Source organism: Staurois parvus, unplaced genomic scaffold (assembly GCF_062004578.1).
Source record: "Staurois parvus isolate SC_StPar_1 unplaced genomic scaffold, SC_StPar_1.0 ptg000249l, whole genome shotgun sequence".
NCBI classification, from domain to species: Eukaryota; Metazoa; Chordata; class Amphibia; order Anura; family Ranidae; genus Staurois; species Staurois parvus.
In genome coordinates, this window is record NW_028318045.1 from 13359051 (window position 1) to 13374246 (window position 15196).

The window sequence follows — 15196 nt, forward strand, 5'->3', positions numbered from 1 at the left end:
TCATGTGTGTGTGTGGGGGGGGGGGGTGGCACTTTAAAAAAATATATATATTTAATTTTTTTTTTGTTTTTGCACTTGTCCTTTAAAAAGAATTTTAATCACTTTTATTCTTATCACAAGAAATGCATGCATCCCTTGTGATAGAAATAACTAGTGACAGGTCAATAAGACCCCACATCTCTCCTCTGCAATGTAAAGCATTGGATCAGTAAAAAAAAAAAAAAAAAAAAATGGCTGGAACGGGAAGGGACATCGCTCCGGTCCTCCAAAGGCATAGAGATGTGTGGTGGCCATCTTTCTTTCATTCATTTCTATGCCCAGCGCTGGGATCGATGGTTTCTCAGGTAAGGCTGAACTACTGAGCGGCAGTGGTGACGGGTGGGGTTTTTTTCGGCACCTGTATCGGTGCTTTTTTTCATTTTGTCCAAAAGGGGCGTTTTCGGTCAAAACATTTCGGCCACCGAAACTTCGGTGCATCCCTAATTAATTGTAGTAAAAGTAATTCCCAAGTCCCCTCAACATTATTTAGAAGAGAAAAACTTCAGTTGGAGAGTTTTCAGAACACAGCAATTTTTAAATACCGTATTTTCCGGCGTATAAGACGACCCCCTACTTTTCCTGTTAAAATATAGGGTTTGAGCTATACTCGCCGTATAAGACTACCCCTCTTCCAACGCACACCAAATAAAAAAACATCAGATTTGATTTCAATATGGTATTCCAATGATGGGGCGCTACTCCCCCCACTGACACCAATGATGAGGCGCCCCATCGTCGGTGTCCGTGGGGGGGGGGGGGGGGGGAGGAACAGCGCCCCATCGTCGGCGTCAGTGGGGGGGGGGAGGAACAGCGCCCCATCGTCGGCGTCAGTGGGGGGGGGGGGGGAGGAACAGCGCCCCATCGTCGGCGTCAGTGGGGGGGGGGGGGAGGAACAGCGCCCCATCGTCGGCGTCAGTGGGGGGGGGGGGGGAGGAACAGCGCCCCATCGTCGGCGTCAGTGGGGGGGAGGAACAGCGCCCCATCGTCGGCGTCAGTGGGGGGGAGGAACAGCGCCCCATCGTCGGCGTCAGTGGGGGGGAGGAACAGCGCCCCATCGTCGGCGTCAGTGGGGGGGAGGAACAGCGCCCCATCGTCGGCGTCAGTGGGGGGGAGGAACAGCGCCCCATCGTCGGCGTCAGTGGGGGGGAGGAACAGCGCCCCATCGTCGGCGTCAGTGGGGGGGAGGAACAGCGCCCCATCGTCGGCGTCAGTGGGGGGGAGGAACAGCGCCCCATCGTCGGCGTCAGTGGGGGGGAGGAACAGCGCCCCATCGTCGGCGTCAGTGGGGGGGAGGAACAGCGCCCCATCGTCGGCGTCAGTGGGGGGGAGGAACAGCGCCCCATCGTCGGCGTCAGTGGGGGGGAGGAACAGCGCCCCATCGTCGGCGTCAGTGGGGGGGAGGAACAGCGCCCCATCGTCGGCGTCAGTGGGGGGGAGGAACAGCGCCCCATCGTCGGCGTCAGTGGGGGGGAGGAACAGCGCCCCATCGTCGGCGTCAGTGGGGGGGAGGAACAGCGCCCCATCGTCGGCGTCAGTGGGGGGGGAGGAACAGCGCCCCATCGTCGGTGTCAGTGGGGGGGAGGAACAGCGCCCCATCGTCGGTGTCAGTGGGGGGGAGGAACAGCGCCCCATCGTCGGTGTCAGTGGGGGGGAGGAACAGCGCCCCATCGTCGGTGTCAGTGGGGGGGAGGAACAGCGCCCCATCGTCGGTGTCAGTGGGGGGGAGGAACAGCGCCCCATCGTCGGTGTCAGTGGGGGGGAGGAACAGCGCCCCATCGTCGGTGTCAGTGGGGGGGAGGAACAGCGCCCCATCGTCGGTGTCAGTGGGGGGGAGGAACAGCGCCCCATCGTCGGTGTCAGTGGGGGGGAGGAACAGCGCCCCATCGTCGGTGTCAGTGGGGGGGGAGGAACAGCGCCCCATCGTCGGTGTCAGTGGGGGGGGAGGAACAGCGCCCCATCGTCGGTGTCAGTGGGGGGGAGGAACAGCGCCCCATCGTCGGTGTCAGTGGGGGGGAGGAACAGCGCCCCATCGTCGGTGTCAGTGGGGGGGAGGAACAGCGCCCCATCGTCGGTGTCAGTGGGGGGGAGGAACAGCGCCCCATCGTCGGTGTCAGTGGGGGGGAGGAACAGCGCCCCATCGTCGGTGTCAGTGGGGGGGAGGAACAGCGCCCCATCGTCGGTGTCAGTGGGGGGGAGGAACAGCGCCCCATCGTCGGTGTCAGTGGGGGGGAGGAACAGCGCCCCATCGTTGGTGTCAGTGGGGGAGGAACAGCGCCCCATCGTTGGTGTCAGTGGGGGAGGAACAGCGCCTCATCGTTGGTATCAGTGGGGGAGGAACAGCGCCTCATCGTTGGTGTCAGTGGGGAGGAGGAACAGTGCCTCATCGTTGGTGTCAGTGGGGAGGAGGAACAGTGCCTCATCGTTGGTGTCAGTGTGGAGGAGGAATAGTGCCCCATCGTTAATGTCAGTGGGGGAGAGGAGCGGCTGCTCCTTCTTCCAGTGCGGCCTCTCGATTTTCGCGGGGCCGCTCGGCTCCGCCTCCTCGCCGGTGATTGGTCGCTGTGTGCCTTTCCAGTGCTGGCGCCCAATCACCGGTGAGGAGGCGGAGCCGAGCGGCCGCGTGACCATCGAGCTGCCAAACTGAAAGAAGGAGCAGCCGCGCTTCCTGGACCTGATCGTCGTGGGACCGGAGCCAGGTAAGGTACAGCAGCCCTCTGCCCACCCCTGTACTTGGTGTCCGTTGGAGGAGGAGGGGGGGCGGCGCCGCCCCTCGAAAAAGTGCCGTCCCGGCTCGCACCGGCGTATAAGACGACCCCCGACTTTTCAGAAGATTTTCAGGGGTTGAAAAGTCGTCTTATACGCCGGAAAATACGGTACTTTAAATTATGCTATGTGAATGGGAACACGTAACCAATATAAAATACGTGTTATCCCAATATGGCTGCATATGTGGAAATATTACTGTTACTATAAATGGATTTATATAGCACCAACAGTTTACGCCATGCTTTACAACATAAGGGCAGAGAGACCTGCTTGTTACAGCTTACAATCTAAGGTACAAGTTATACAAGAGGTAATAACTGGGAGGGATGTGCTGATGAAGAAGATACATGTACAGTTGTTAGGTAGAGACAGGACAGGCCTCTGAAGAGATGAGTTTTCAGTGATAGTCAGACACATTGAGTATATAGGTTGAAATCTGAGACTTGGTCATACGCTAGTCGCTCAAGAGCGCAACTACGTTTGAGATTTCTGATGTCCTCTGCTTGCCAAGGAAATACACTTAAACAGAGAAATAAAAATGATAGTTTTTCTTTTTAAACTCCTGGGGGGCTGAAGTTCATATAGCATTTGGCCCCGTTGCGATTGGTGGCCCCGTTGTCCCCTAAAAACACCTCTACATGCTGGCTGTAGCTCCGCCCCCTGTAAGCAGTGGGATAGATCACTATAATGAATGAACAATCAGAACTACTTACTCATTCATAATAGTAAGCGCGCATTCAGAACTTCAGTTCTGTGTAAAGTATTTGCCTAGCGTGTGTACAAGCAGCTGCAGATACACTACACAGGACCGCAGCTTTTTATTCATAACAGTCAGATCACTCAGAGCTGCCACTCTCTGTCTATCAGCGCTCCTTGTATACATACACAGCCCGGCTGATTGCAGAGTTGCAGCACTGTGTGTGCTTTCACGATTTATGAATTAGTTAACTGCAATGTTGGGCTGGTGCCGTGTATACCACAGCCTGACAATGATCACTCAGTCATAAATAGTAAAAGCTCAAACAAACAGTGATCGATCAGCCGGGCTCTGTGTGTGTGTAAATGCAGCCCTGATAGACACACAGAGCTGCAGACTGGTTAAAGGCTAATTTCACTTTTTGCAGAAGAAAAAAAAAAAAAAGTTACTTAATTTATTATGTTTTCCCTACAGGAGCCCGCAAAACATTTCACCCGCAATCAGTGGATGGAGGACACAATGTCAGATTCCTGTAGACACGTCCTCCAGCTTTCTGCCCATACCCCCGTACCGGCTTTCAGTTAGAAAGCATCAGTAAACTATGAGGGTGGTGATCAGCAAACCCGTAGTACATTGAGAACTATAGACTGTCTACTGCCATGTCAGATGGGACTTGTAGTTAATTAATTCACAGTTCCCCAATTTTTAATGTGACAGTGGTTGTAAAGGGAGGAGAGGAACCCCCACTTGCAGTCACAGAGGGGGGATCTCAGGGAGTGAGGGGAGGAAATGCTAGAACATGTTACACACTAAATATGAGTGTAACATGTTTTAAAAAGGTAACGTATACATGCTTAATTTTTTTTTTCATTCAACCCACTGGTTTAAAAAAAAAGAAAAAAAAAAAATGTACTCGATTCCCCCGCACTCAATTGCAAATGGGGGAATCACTCCTGCTGAGCTATTATATTTTGACAGCAGGAAGACTTCCCCACTGTCAGAACACATTGATCAATGCTGCTAGATGTAGCCAACAGTACCAATTGTGCAGAAATTTTCCAAAAGGCTGGTTATACAGAAGTTGATCAGTATAGGTGAAACTCTAAAAATTACAATATCAATTACAAGTTCATTATTTCAGTAATGCAACTTAAAAGGTGAAACTAATATATAAGATAGACTCATTACATGCAAAGCAAGATAGTTCAAGCCGTGATTTGTCATAATTGTGATGATTATGGCTTACAGCTCATGAAAACCCCAAATCCACAATCTCAGAAAATTAGAATATTGGGAAAAGGTGCAATATTCTAGGCTCAAAGTGTCCCACTCTAATCAGCTAATTAAGCCATAACACCTGCAAAGGGTTCCTGGGCCTTTAAATGGTCTCTCAGTCTGGTTCAGTAGGAATCACAATCATGGGAAAGACTGCTGACCTGACAGTTGTGCAGAAAACCATCAATGACACCCTCCATAACGAGGGAAAGCCTCAAAAGGTAATTGCAAAAGAAGTTGGATGTTCCCAAAGTGCTGTATCAAAGCACATTAATAGAAAGTTATGTGGAAGGGAAAAGTGTGGAAGAAAAAGGTGCACAAGCAGCAGGGATGACCGCATCCTGTAGAGGATTGTCAGGAAAAGGCTATTCAAAAGTGTTGGGGACTTTCACAAGGAGTGGACTGAGGCTGGAGTCAGTGCATCAAGAGCCGCCACACGCAGACGGATCCTGGACATGGGCTTCAAATGTCGTATTCCCCGTATACCTGGTCTGTTGCTCAGTGGTCCAAAGTCCTCTTTTCTGATGAGAGCAACTTTTGCATCTCATTTCCTCTTGTCAATCCGCTCCTGAACAACAAACAATGTCAGAAGCATCTTACCTGGGCTAAAGAAAAACAGACTAAGCAAAATGGTAGTGTGACAAGAACACTCCTACCTGGAAAAAGAAGGTTACTAGGTGATCCACGCGGAGTAATATGAATTCAAAAATATTCCAAACAATACTTTATTTGATCACATAGATCATAAGGAGGTTAAACATGAGCACGGTGTACATATGAAAAAAGTAAATAAAATCATGTTAAAAAGCACTAGGCGTCTTCAGTTTCGGGTCATCTTAGCAAATAGAGTACCATAAGGCAGAGTTATATAGTGGTGATATAGTTATCCTGGGTTTCCATAGGTTTTCGTCTTGTATTCAAATGAACCATGTATTCAGCAAATGTGTTCCCAATATATGTCAGGTATCTCCTGGTATGAAAAAGCTGGAACACAGAAGTACATAGTATATATATAGAAGTATGAAAACCAAAAAACCAAAACACATCCAAAATTCACCAAGCCTCCCTCTGCAGTAGTCAATGGATACTACTATTACCTTCTCAATAGTGAGATTAACAGGCCAACTTCTCAAATGTAGGGACTTCCTGGATAGCCACCCCAAGTGAAACAGGGTCCACAGTACCAAATGATTCTGAGGATATATATAGAAAAATAGTGATACATATAAAAATCATGGGCATCAGGTCACCCTGAAAACAAGACACACAGAGTGGGTATATTACCATAAATGAAGATCAAGAAGACTTCTGTCGACTTGAAATAGGATCAGGTCCTTGATGCTTTTCCAAGATACATGTGGGGGTGGGGAGCCAGGTAGTCACAATACATGGATTCCAAAACACATCAACTGTGTATATAGCATATAACAGGCCATGCAGGCCTGAGTTTTTATACCCAACAAAGGGTTTCCAAAAATTACTCAAAATGAGAAGATTATTGCTCCATATACTATGTGTATAGCATGTAACAGGCTATACAGGCCTGAGTATTTATACCCAATAAAGGGTTTCCAAAAATTACTCAAAATGAGAGGGTTATTGCGGTTTCATGAGGATATGGCTATGTCACAGCACAACACCTGGATAGGATAGCGTATATACAGTCATGGCCGAAATTGTTGGCACCCTTGATATTTTTCCTGAAAATCAAGTATTTCACACAAAAAAGGTATTGCATTAACACATGTTTTGCTATACACATGTTTATTCCCTTTGTATGTATTGGAACAAATATAAAACAGAGGCAGAAAAGCAAATATGACATAATGTCACACAAAACCCCAAAAATGGGCTGGACAAAAGTATTGGCACCCTTAACTTAATATTTGGTTGCACACCCTTTGGAAAACATAACTGAAATCAGTCGCTTCCTATAACCATCAATAAGCTTCTGACACCTCTCACCCGGAATTTTGGACCACTCTTCCTTTGCAAACAGCTCCAGGTCTCTCTTATTGGAAGGACACCTTTTCCCAACAGCAATTTTAAGATCTCTCCACAGGTGTTCAATGGGATTTAGATCTGGGCTCATTGCTAGCTACTTCAGAACTCTCCAGCGCTTCTTTGCCATCCATTTCTGAGTGCTTTTTGACGTATGTTTGGGGTCATTGTCCTGCTGGAAGACCCAGGATCTTGGACGCAAACCCAGCTTTCTGACACTGGGCCCTACAGTGCGACCCAAAATCCTTTGGTAATCCTCAGATTTCATGATGCCTTGCACACAGTCAAGGCACCCAGTGCCAGAGGCAGCAAAACAACCCCAAAACATCATTGAACCTCCACCATATTTTACCGTAGGTACTGTGTTTTGTTCTTTGTAGGCCTCATTCAGTTTTCGGTAAACAGTAGAATGATGTGCTTTACCGAAAAGCTCTATCTTGGTCTCATCTGTCCACAAGACGTTTTCCCAGAAGGCTTTTGGCTTACTCAAGTACATTTTGGCAAACTGTAGTCTTGCTTTTTTATGTCTCTGTGTCAGCAGTGGGGTCCTCCTGGGTCTCCTGCCATAGCGTTTCATTTCATTTAAATGTCGACGGATAGTTCGCGCTGACACTGATGCTCCCTGAGCCTGCAGGACAGCTTGAATGTCTTTGGAACATGTTTGGGGCTGCTTATCCACCATCCGGACTATTCTGCGTTGCAATCTTTCATCAATTTTCCTCATCCGTCCACGACCAGGGAGATTAGCTACAGTGCCATGGGTTGCAAACTTCTTGATAATGTTGCGCACTGTGGACAAAGGCAAATCTAGTTCTCTGGAGATGGACTTGTAACCTTGAGATTGTTGATATTTTGCCACAATTTTGGTTCTCAGGTCCTCAGACAGTTCTCGTCTCCTCTTTCTGTTGTCCATGCTTAGTGTGGCACAGACAGACACACAATGCAAAGGTTAAGTGAACGTCTCTCCTTTTTATCTGCTTTCAGGTGTGATTTCTATATTGCCCACACCTGTTACTTGCCCCAGGTGAGTTTACAGGAGCATCACATGCTTGTAACATTCTTATTTATCCGCAGTTGTGAAAGGGTGCCAATACTTTTGTCCAGCCCATTTTTGGAGGTTTGTGTGACATTATGTCGAATTTGCTTTCTTTCCTCCCTTTTTTTGTTTTGTCCCAATACACACAAAGGGAATAAACATGTGTATAGCAAAACATGTGTTAATGCAATACGTTTCGTGAGAAATACATGATTTTCAGGAAAAATATCAAGGGTGCCAACAATTTCGGCCATGACTGTATATATACTATGTACTTCTGTGTTCCAGCTTTTTCATACCAGGAGATACCTGACATATATTGGGAACACATTTGCTGAATACATGGTTCATTTGAATACAAGACGAAAACCTATGGAAACCCAGGATAACTATATCACCACTATATAACTCTGCCTTATGGTACTCTATTTGCTAAGATGACCCGAAACTGAAGACGCCTAGTGCTTTTTAACATGATTTTATTTACTTTTTTCATATGTACAACGTGCTCATGTTTAACCTCCTTATGATCTATGTGATCAAATAAAGTATTGTTTGGAATATTTTTGAATTCATATTACTCCGCGTGGATCACCTAGTAACCTTCTTTTTCCAGATAGGGGTGTTCTTGTCACACTACCATTTTGCTTAGTATGTACCTTTTGGGTTTATGGATCCACACTTATACAAGTGAGTCGGAGATAAGTCAATGACACCAGCTATACGTGTCATTCTGGGTGGCCAGTTTGTGTTTTATTGTTGTTCTAAAGAAAAACAGACCTGTTCTGTTGCTCAGTGGTCAAGGTCCTCTTTTCTGATGAGCGCAACTTTTGCATCTCATTTGGAAACCAAGTACCCAGAGTATGGAGGAAGAATGGAGAGGCACACACTGCAAGATGCTTGAAGTCCAGTGTGAAGTTTCCACAGTCTGTGTTGATTTGGGGAGCCATGTCATCTGCTGGTGTTCGTCCACTGTACATCATTAAGTCCAGGGTCAACGCAGCCGTCTACCAGGAGATTTTGGAGCACTTCATGCTTCCTTCCGCAGATGAGCTTCATGGGGATGCTGACTTCATTTTCCAGCAGGACTTGGCACCTGCCCACACTGCCAAAAGCACCAAAACCTGGTTCAATGACCGTGGGATTATTGTGCTTGATTGGCCAGCAAACTCACCTGACCTGAACCCCATAGAGAATCTATGGGGCATTGCCAAGAGAAAGATGAGAGACATGAGACCGAACAATGCAGAAGAGCTGAAGGCCGCTATTGAAGCATCCTGGTCTTCCATAACACCTCAGCAGTGCCACAGGCTGATAGCTTCCATGTCACGCCGCATTGAGGCAGTAATTGCTGCAAAAGGGGCCCAAACCAAGTACTGAGTACATATGCATGCTTATACTTTTCAGAGGTCCGATATTGTTCTATGTACAATCCTTGTTTTATTGATTGCATGTAATATTCTCATTTTCTGAGATTGTGGATTTGGGGTTTTCATGAGCTGTAAGCCATAATCATCACAATTATGACAAATCACGGCTTGAGCTATCTTGCTTTGTATGTAAAGAGTCTCATATATTAGTTTCACCTTTTAAGTTGCATTACTGAAATAAATGAACTTTTGCACGTTATTCTAATTTTTCGAGTTTCACCTGTAGATCGACTTCTGTACTATTATCCTGCCCATACATGGATCGAAATTCAGCTGGTCCCTGCTGAACCAGCCACATTTCAATCCACGTATGACTGGCTTTATCTTTTAATCATTTTTTTTTTAATGGCAGAGCTGATATTAGGAGCAGCCCCTGCTGCCACAGATCAGTGCTGTCAGTCCCAAATCAATCTCCTTCCTAGCGGTGCTGTTGGACAGGGCGAGGGTGGGACACATTCTGGTGTTTGCAGCTTTTAGGGTAGGCATTACTTTCTTGGCAGCGCCTAAGACTTTCTATATTGTCCAGCCACACTGCTTAGAAACAAAAAGGATGGATCTGAACAGGACCAAGCGCTATGTGTACTTGGCCCTCTAGGGCAGGGGTGGGCAACTGTGGCCCTACAGCTGTTGGTGAACTAAAAGTCCCATCATGCCTCCACCTTTGTGAGTCATGCTTGTAACTGTCAGTTTTACAATGCCTCATGGGACTTGTAGTTCTACAACAGCTAGAGGGCCACAGTTGCCCACCCCTGCTCTAGGGAGAAAAAAAAACAAACAAAAAAAAACACTTTAATGAAAGATCTTCCTTAAAGGCTGGGCTCATTTCTGTGAGTTCTGAGTGATGTTAATTCTAAGGAAGCAAGGCTTAATTAAGTTCTATCATTTGCTGCATGGCTACTCTGCAAAGGCAAGCATGAGACAGTTTGGAATTAAACCTTTATCTTGAAAAAAACAAAAAAAAAAAAAAAACCTGATCTAGCATTGCCGTAGCAATTGGAACAAATACCCACAAGGCTATCCTTGTCAGAATAAAAAATCTAAATATTCCTATGTGGCCATTAAAAACCATTTGTAACTTCCAGCCAATTGGCACAGAAGATCTCCGTGTTGCTTATTAAGGTTTACATACACTCTAATGGCCAATTCGAGCAAAAAAGGGCTTTTATCAACTTAGGAAATCAGAGAGCGTTAGCTCTTGTGTCAGTTTTTTTGTGGTTTTTGTAGAAATTTACCATTGTGCCCTGTCGCTGGCAAAAAAAAAAAAAAAACATAAAAATTAATGCTACCTGTCCCCTTATCACATCATGAAAATATCACCATTATAGGAAATGAGGATAAGAAAATAGGGGACATTTTTACTAAACTGAGACAAACAACAGAAACCTTCCAACACTTGCACACTACAGATACACAGAGTAAAATAGGCTTGTTGTGGTGGTGGCTCAGAATAGCAGCTGCAACTTCATTTTATCCATTGACCTTCATTGTCAAATCGACACTCCGGGGTTTATTTACTAAAGCTGGAGAGTCCAAAATCAGACTCCCTTCTGCATAGAAACCAATCAGCTTCCAGGTTTCATTGCCAAAGCTTCATTGAACAAGCTGAGGTTAGAAGCTGATTGGTTTCTATGCAGAAGGGAGTCTGATTTTGGACTCTCCAGCTTTAGTAAATAAACCCCTCCATGTCAACACTCCTGTTTATACACGCATGTGTATGGGTGTATCTTTCAAATCTGCTAGGTATGACTACACACACGTGTAACTGTCGACACTCCTGTTTATACACGCATGCGTATGGGTGGATCTTTCAAATCTGCTAGGTACGACCAAACACACACACACACACGTGTTACTGTCGACACTCCTGTTTATACACGCATGCTTATATTTTTTAGACAACACCCATAGCAATAGGTACATTTTATTCTGTATGACTGGTATGCCCTAATATACAGCCATACAAGTGCTATTAAAAATACATTTTAAGAAAAATATAGCTTTAATAAGAAATGTTTACAACACATATTACATACCAAATTTTCCCATCATCAACCTAGAAGAGAAAAAAAAAAACAAAACAAACAAAAAAAAAAAACACCATCAGTTCTCAGCCATCCAAAAGTAGCTTACCATTTATTAAAAAAAATGCAGTCATTGTTACAATATAACTTTACAATGTATTAATGTGTGTAAAGGTTTAGTAAGTACTAACTACTTATTCAGGTTCAATACACCAGTACATTGCGATTAAACACAATAACTAGAAAAGCTACAATTTCTGGGGAAATTGTGTGAAGTGTTCTTGCTCACACTCTAGCTTTTGTCACTCTGCTGCCTGCTCACACACCTGGGTTCCTATGGCAACTCACTCTACAGCAAGGGCAGAGAAGAGCGGTTAAAAACAAAACTGCTCCAACTTGCTCACTTCACTTGGCGGTTGCCATTTTCAAGCGATTGTAGTTTAAAAATTATAAATCCTACACTGAAGAGCTTTATATTGTGAGAATCACAAGACCCAGACCTACAGTTTGATGCATAGTATGTCTCTGAAATATTAAAAATGAAGGCACAATCGCAGTTTAGAAATTGCCCTTCAAATTTGAGGTGGCTAGAGTGGAGTTTCAATGAATGTCAATGGGTGGCGTGAGGTGCAAACAAATGGTCATATTGTGAAAACAATCAGTACTATGGCTTATCCGTGGACAATTTTAGTGGCAGCAGGGATAGCTGAACATTTTGATATAAGATTTGTGTAGGTGGGCTTGAAAATAAGGGAGTGATGGCAGTTTAGAAATCATGTCCTGATTTTTCAGCTCACACTCTAGCTTTTGTCAGCCCCCACTCTAGTTTTGAACATTCTGCCATTCATTCCTATGGGACCAATTTCACCACAACGACGCTGATATTTCGCAAACCATTCGGCGAAACATTCCACAAAGTAATAGCACACCAATCGGGAACAATCCGCACGTTTCTGTATATTACTGTCTATGTAGTGTAAAAAATGTGGGAGGAATAAGGGTGGTAAATTTGGCTATAATAAGAATATATATGTGAGATAACAGTAAGTGGTCTTGCCATGGAAGAACACTTAACAATATATAACAGGGCTTCTCAATCTGGGTTCCAGAGGTTGCTAGGGGCTCCTTGAGCAATTTTTCCCACAGATACCAATGATCTTTTTAATGACAACAAGTCTAAAGAGCATTCTTCCCTCTGACCATTACAGTAAAGCCCCGCTCACACGGTGATATTGGATGAAGGATCATCCTTTTTTTTTTATTTATTTATTTATTTTTTTTTGCATGCTAGTCTCCAGATCATGAAGAGTTTACTAATGTTACGAAAATTCTTGTACAACAGAATAAAAATTCTGAAGTTATATACCGTATTGTATTTTCAGATTAAAATTGTACCGATTAAACAAAACAAAAAAATTGCACGATCTGGTATCGTACAAGAAAAATTTTCATGCTTGTCCCTTTGAATAATTTCAGACGAAAACTGTGTACTAACGATCAGATTATTGTATGATCGCTTCGAAAGCGGTATTTTGCGTACAATTTCCTGATCGTGTGTACTAGGTTTTAAAATGTTACTAACCCAGGACCTTGCATTCATTCCATCTGGTCTCCCACAGTACAAACAACATGGAAGAAGTGGAATTATTTTAGTACATATAAACTGCTAAATACCTTTTCTCATCAGTAGTTAGAGCAGCCTTGTGACTTCTATCAGTGTCCAGCAGAGCACATGTTAAAGCATGTGGGAGTTTTCTTTCTGCTTTAAATGGATGCAGAATCCCTGACCTCTGTCTGGGCAGTGCTGACTGGCCCTGTGCTGATCACATGCATGCTCCCAATAAGAAAAAGAAAAAAAAAAAACAAAAAACACACCTCTCTAGCAATACGCACTAAACTGAGCATATGCAGAGTGACTACGTGATATGTATTATCAGGAGATAAGAGCGGGACACTGGAAGAAGGGGAGGATCAGAGAAGTCAGGATAAAACAGTGTTTTTACACAGTGCAGAGGACTAACCTCTTAGGTTCCACAGTGAGTATAGCAAGTATGCATTACGGCATATACAGACTGATGGTACTGTTGTAGGTTTAGTAACACTTTAATGTAGTAATTTTTAGCAGAGGTTCCCTGAAACTGTAAAAAGTAAAAAAAAAAACAAAAAAAAAAAACCACAATTTTAATTTTGCCATTTTCTTTTGTTCAGCCTGCAGGCAAGAAATCTAACAAATGCCTCCAAGCTAAACAATATGGATGGAGGAGTCTCTCCTGCCAGCTACTGTACAAATCGACTTTAGACAAGGTGGCTGGTCATGACAACAGTTCATGGCTTGGCTTTCATCTAATTTAGCAGGGAATGGCTGAAATTCAAGTTGTGTATGGTGGCCTTAAAGTGTATGTCCACTTTTGCCACCAAATTGGGATAAAACCTACGTTATCTGTTGCAAGTTTTTATTTACACAGCATAACCTAATATTTATAAACTGCTGCTTACCGTTTTAAATGCGCTTTTCTGATAACCCCAGCACTGAAAAATCCTACTTATATATCTTCGTTAATGATAGGGCTGGGGGAGCTAAATATATTGCCTCTCATTTATTTTTCAAACTGAATGGGTTGTTTTACAAGGTGAGGGTTTACATATCCTTCTAGGTACTTGAAGATCTCATTATCAGTTGTAAACTAGATTTGAACACTAACCCTTTTATTAGGGCACGGAGATATAGGAGCTGGCCTTCTCGCATTGTATGTTAATGAGAGGAAACTCAATCTGCTCTAAGCCTTTCCACTGGGATAAACAGACTGACATTGAGTCGATTACAGTCGACCATGAGGACTTGTGAAAAATGTCTAAAAAAAAAAAAAAAGGTTAAAAAATAAAATTTTTGTTATTCTGTGTAAATTGGAAAGAAAATCCCACGAGTTTGTATTCCTGAGTACAATGCCCTGTACTAGGCAAAGATTTATAACCATTCCCCCCTTTGCGAGCCAGAAGCCAACACTTTGCACAGCTACTGGCTTTCAATCCTGACACCTTAGTTTCTGACTGGCAATTGGAACGAATGGACTAGGACAGCTATGACTTATGCTGGCTATAGATGGATCAACTTTTTTGATCACCCAGCGGGCTGATAAAACAAAACAAACAAAAAAAAAAAAACACAACACACAAAAACAAATGGATTCTCCCATCTACATGAGCGAGTTGGATGGGGAAATCCTCCCCGCTGTGTCATTGTATTCTGACAGTGGGGAGTGCTCTGCTGTTAAAATACACTGTTCAGCGCTGCAGGAGTTGATTGAATGAAATTTTTCCAACAGTCCCGCTCGAGAGAAGCAGATTATTAGATTGACTTCTCTGGAGTGGGACCAGCCATACATGGATCGAAATACGGCTGGTCCTTTCTAAATGGACGGTCTTTCAAATCATCAATGGCCAGCTTTAGCAATCACATGCTGGCTGGATACTTGGGAAAACAAGCACCTCAAGCCGGCAGATCATTACCGCCATCTCCAGCCGGCAAATCATTAATATTTTCAGCCTGCGATCATTACTGCCATCTCCAGCTGGCAGATCATTACCATTTTCAGCCTGCAGATTATTACTGCCATCTTCAGGCTGCAGATTATCAACACAATCTTCAGCCTGCAGGGACATCTGTGGGGTGATAGTTTTATACTGTATCTAGTTCTTTAAGCTCTCCAAAAAAAAAAAAAAACCAAGCAGCTCAGCCCTCCAAACGGTCAATTAACCTCTCGGCATGTTCTGCAATAATATCAGCCATTTTATGATTCCACTCAAAATAGCTGAACATTGATTCTTTACACCTGATTGATGACCATCTTCCAGAGGCTATTACATTTCTGATCAACTACCAAAATTAAAATTGGAACCTAGAGATTAAATATAGACCCCTCAGCCGGATGAG

The 15196-nt window shown here is 44.4% G+C and overlaps 1 protein-coding gene and 1 long non-coding RNA gene across 3 annotated transcripts in view; both read right to left on the reverse strand.

Annotated features, from left to right (window-relative positions):
• The window catches only part of PARVB (parvin beta), a 94062-nt gene that overhangs the window by 24470 nt on the left and 54396 nt on the right, over window positions 1-15196 (reverse strand). For both annotated transcript variants that reach the window (XM_089680797.1, XM_089680798.1), the window contains exon 8: window positions 11278-11297. In XM_089680797.1, the coding sequence (XP_089536923.1) occupies window positions 11278-11297 (20 nt within the window). The remainder of the gene's footprint in view (window positions 1-11277; window positions 11298-15196) is intronic.
• On the reverse strand, window positions 5487-6177 carry LOC149459786 (uncharacterized). Its single transcript, XR_016313216.1, has 3 exons — window positions 6062-6177; window positions 5875-5970; window positions 5487-5761 (listed from the first exon to the last, which is right to left on the reverse strand). It is a non-coding gene; the product is annotated as an uncharacterized LOC149459786 (long non-coding RNA).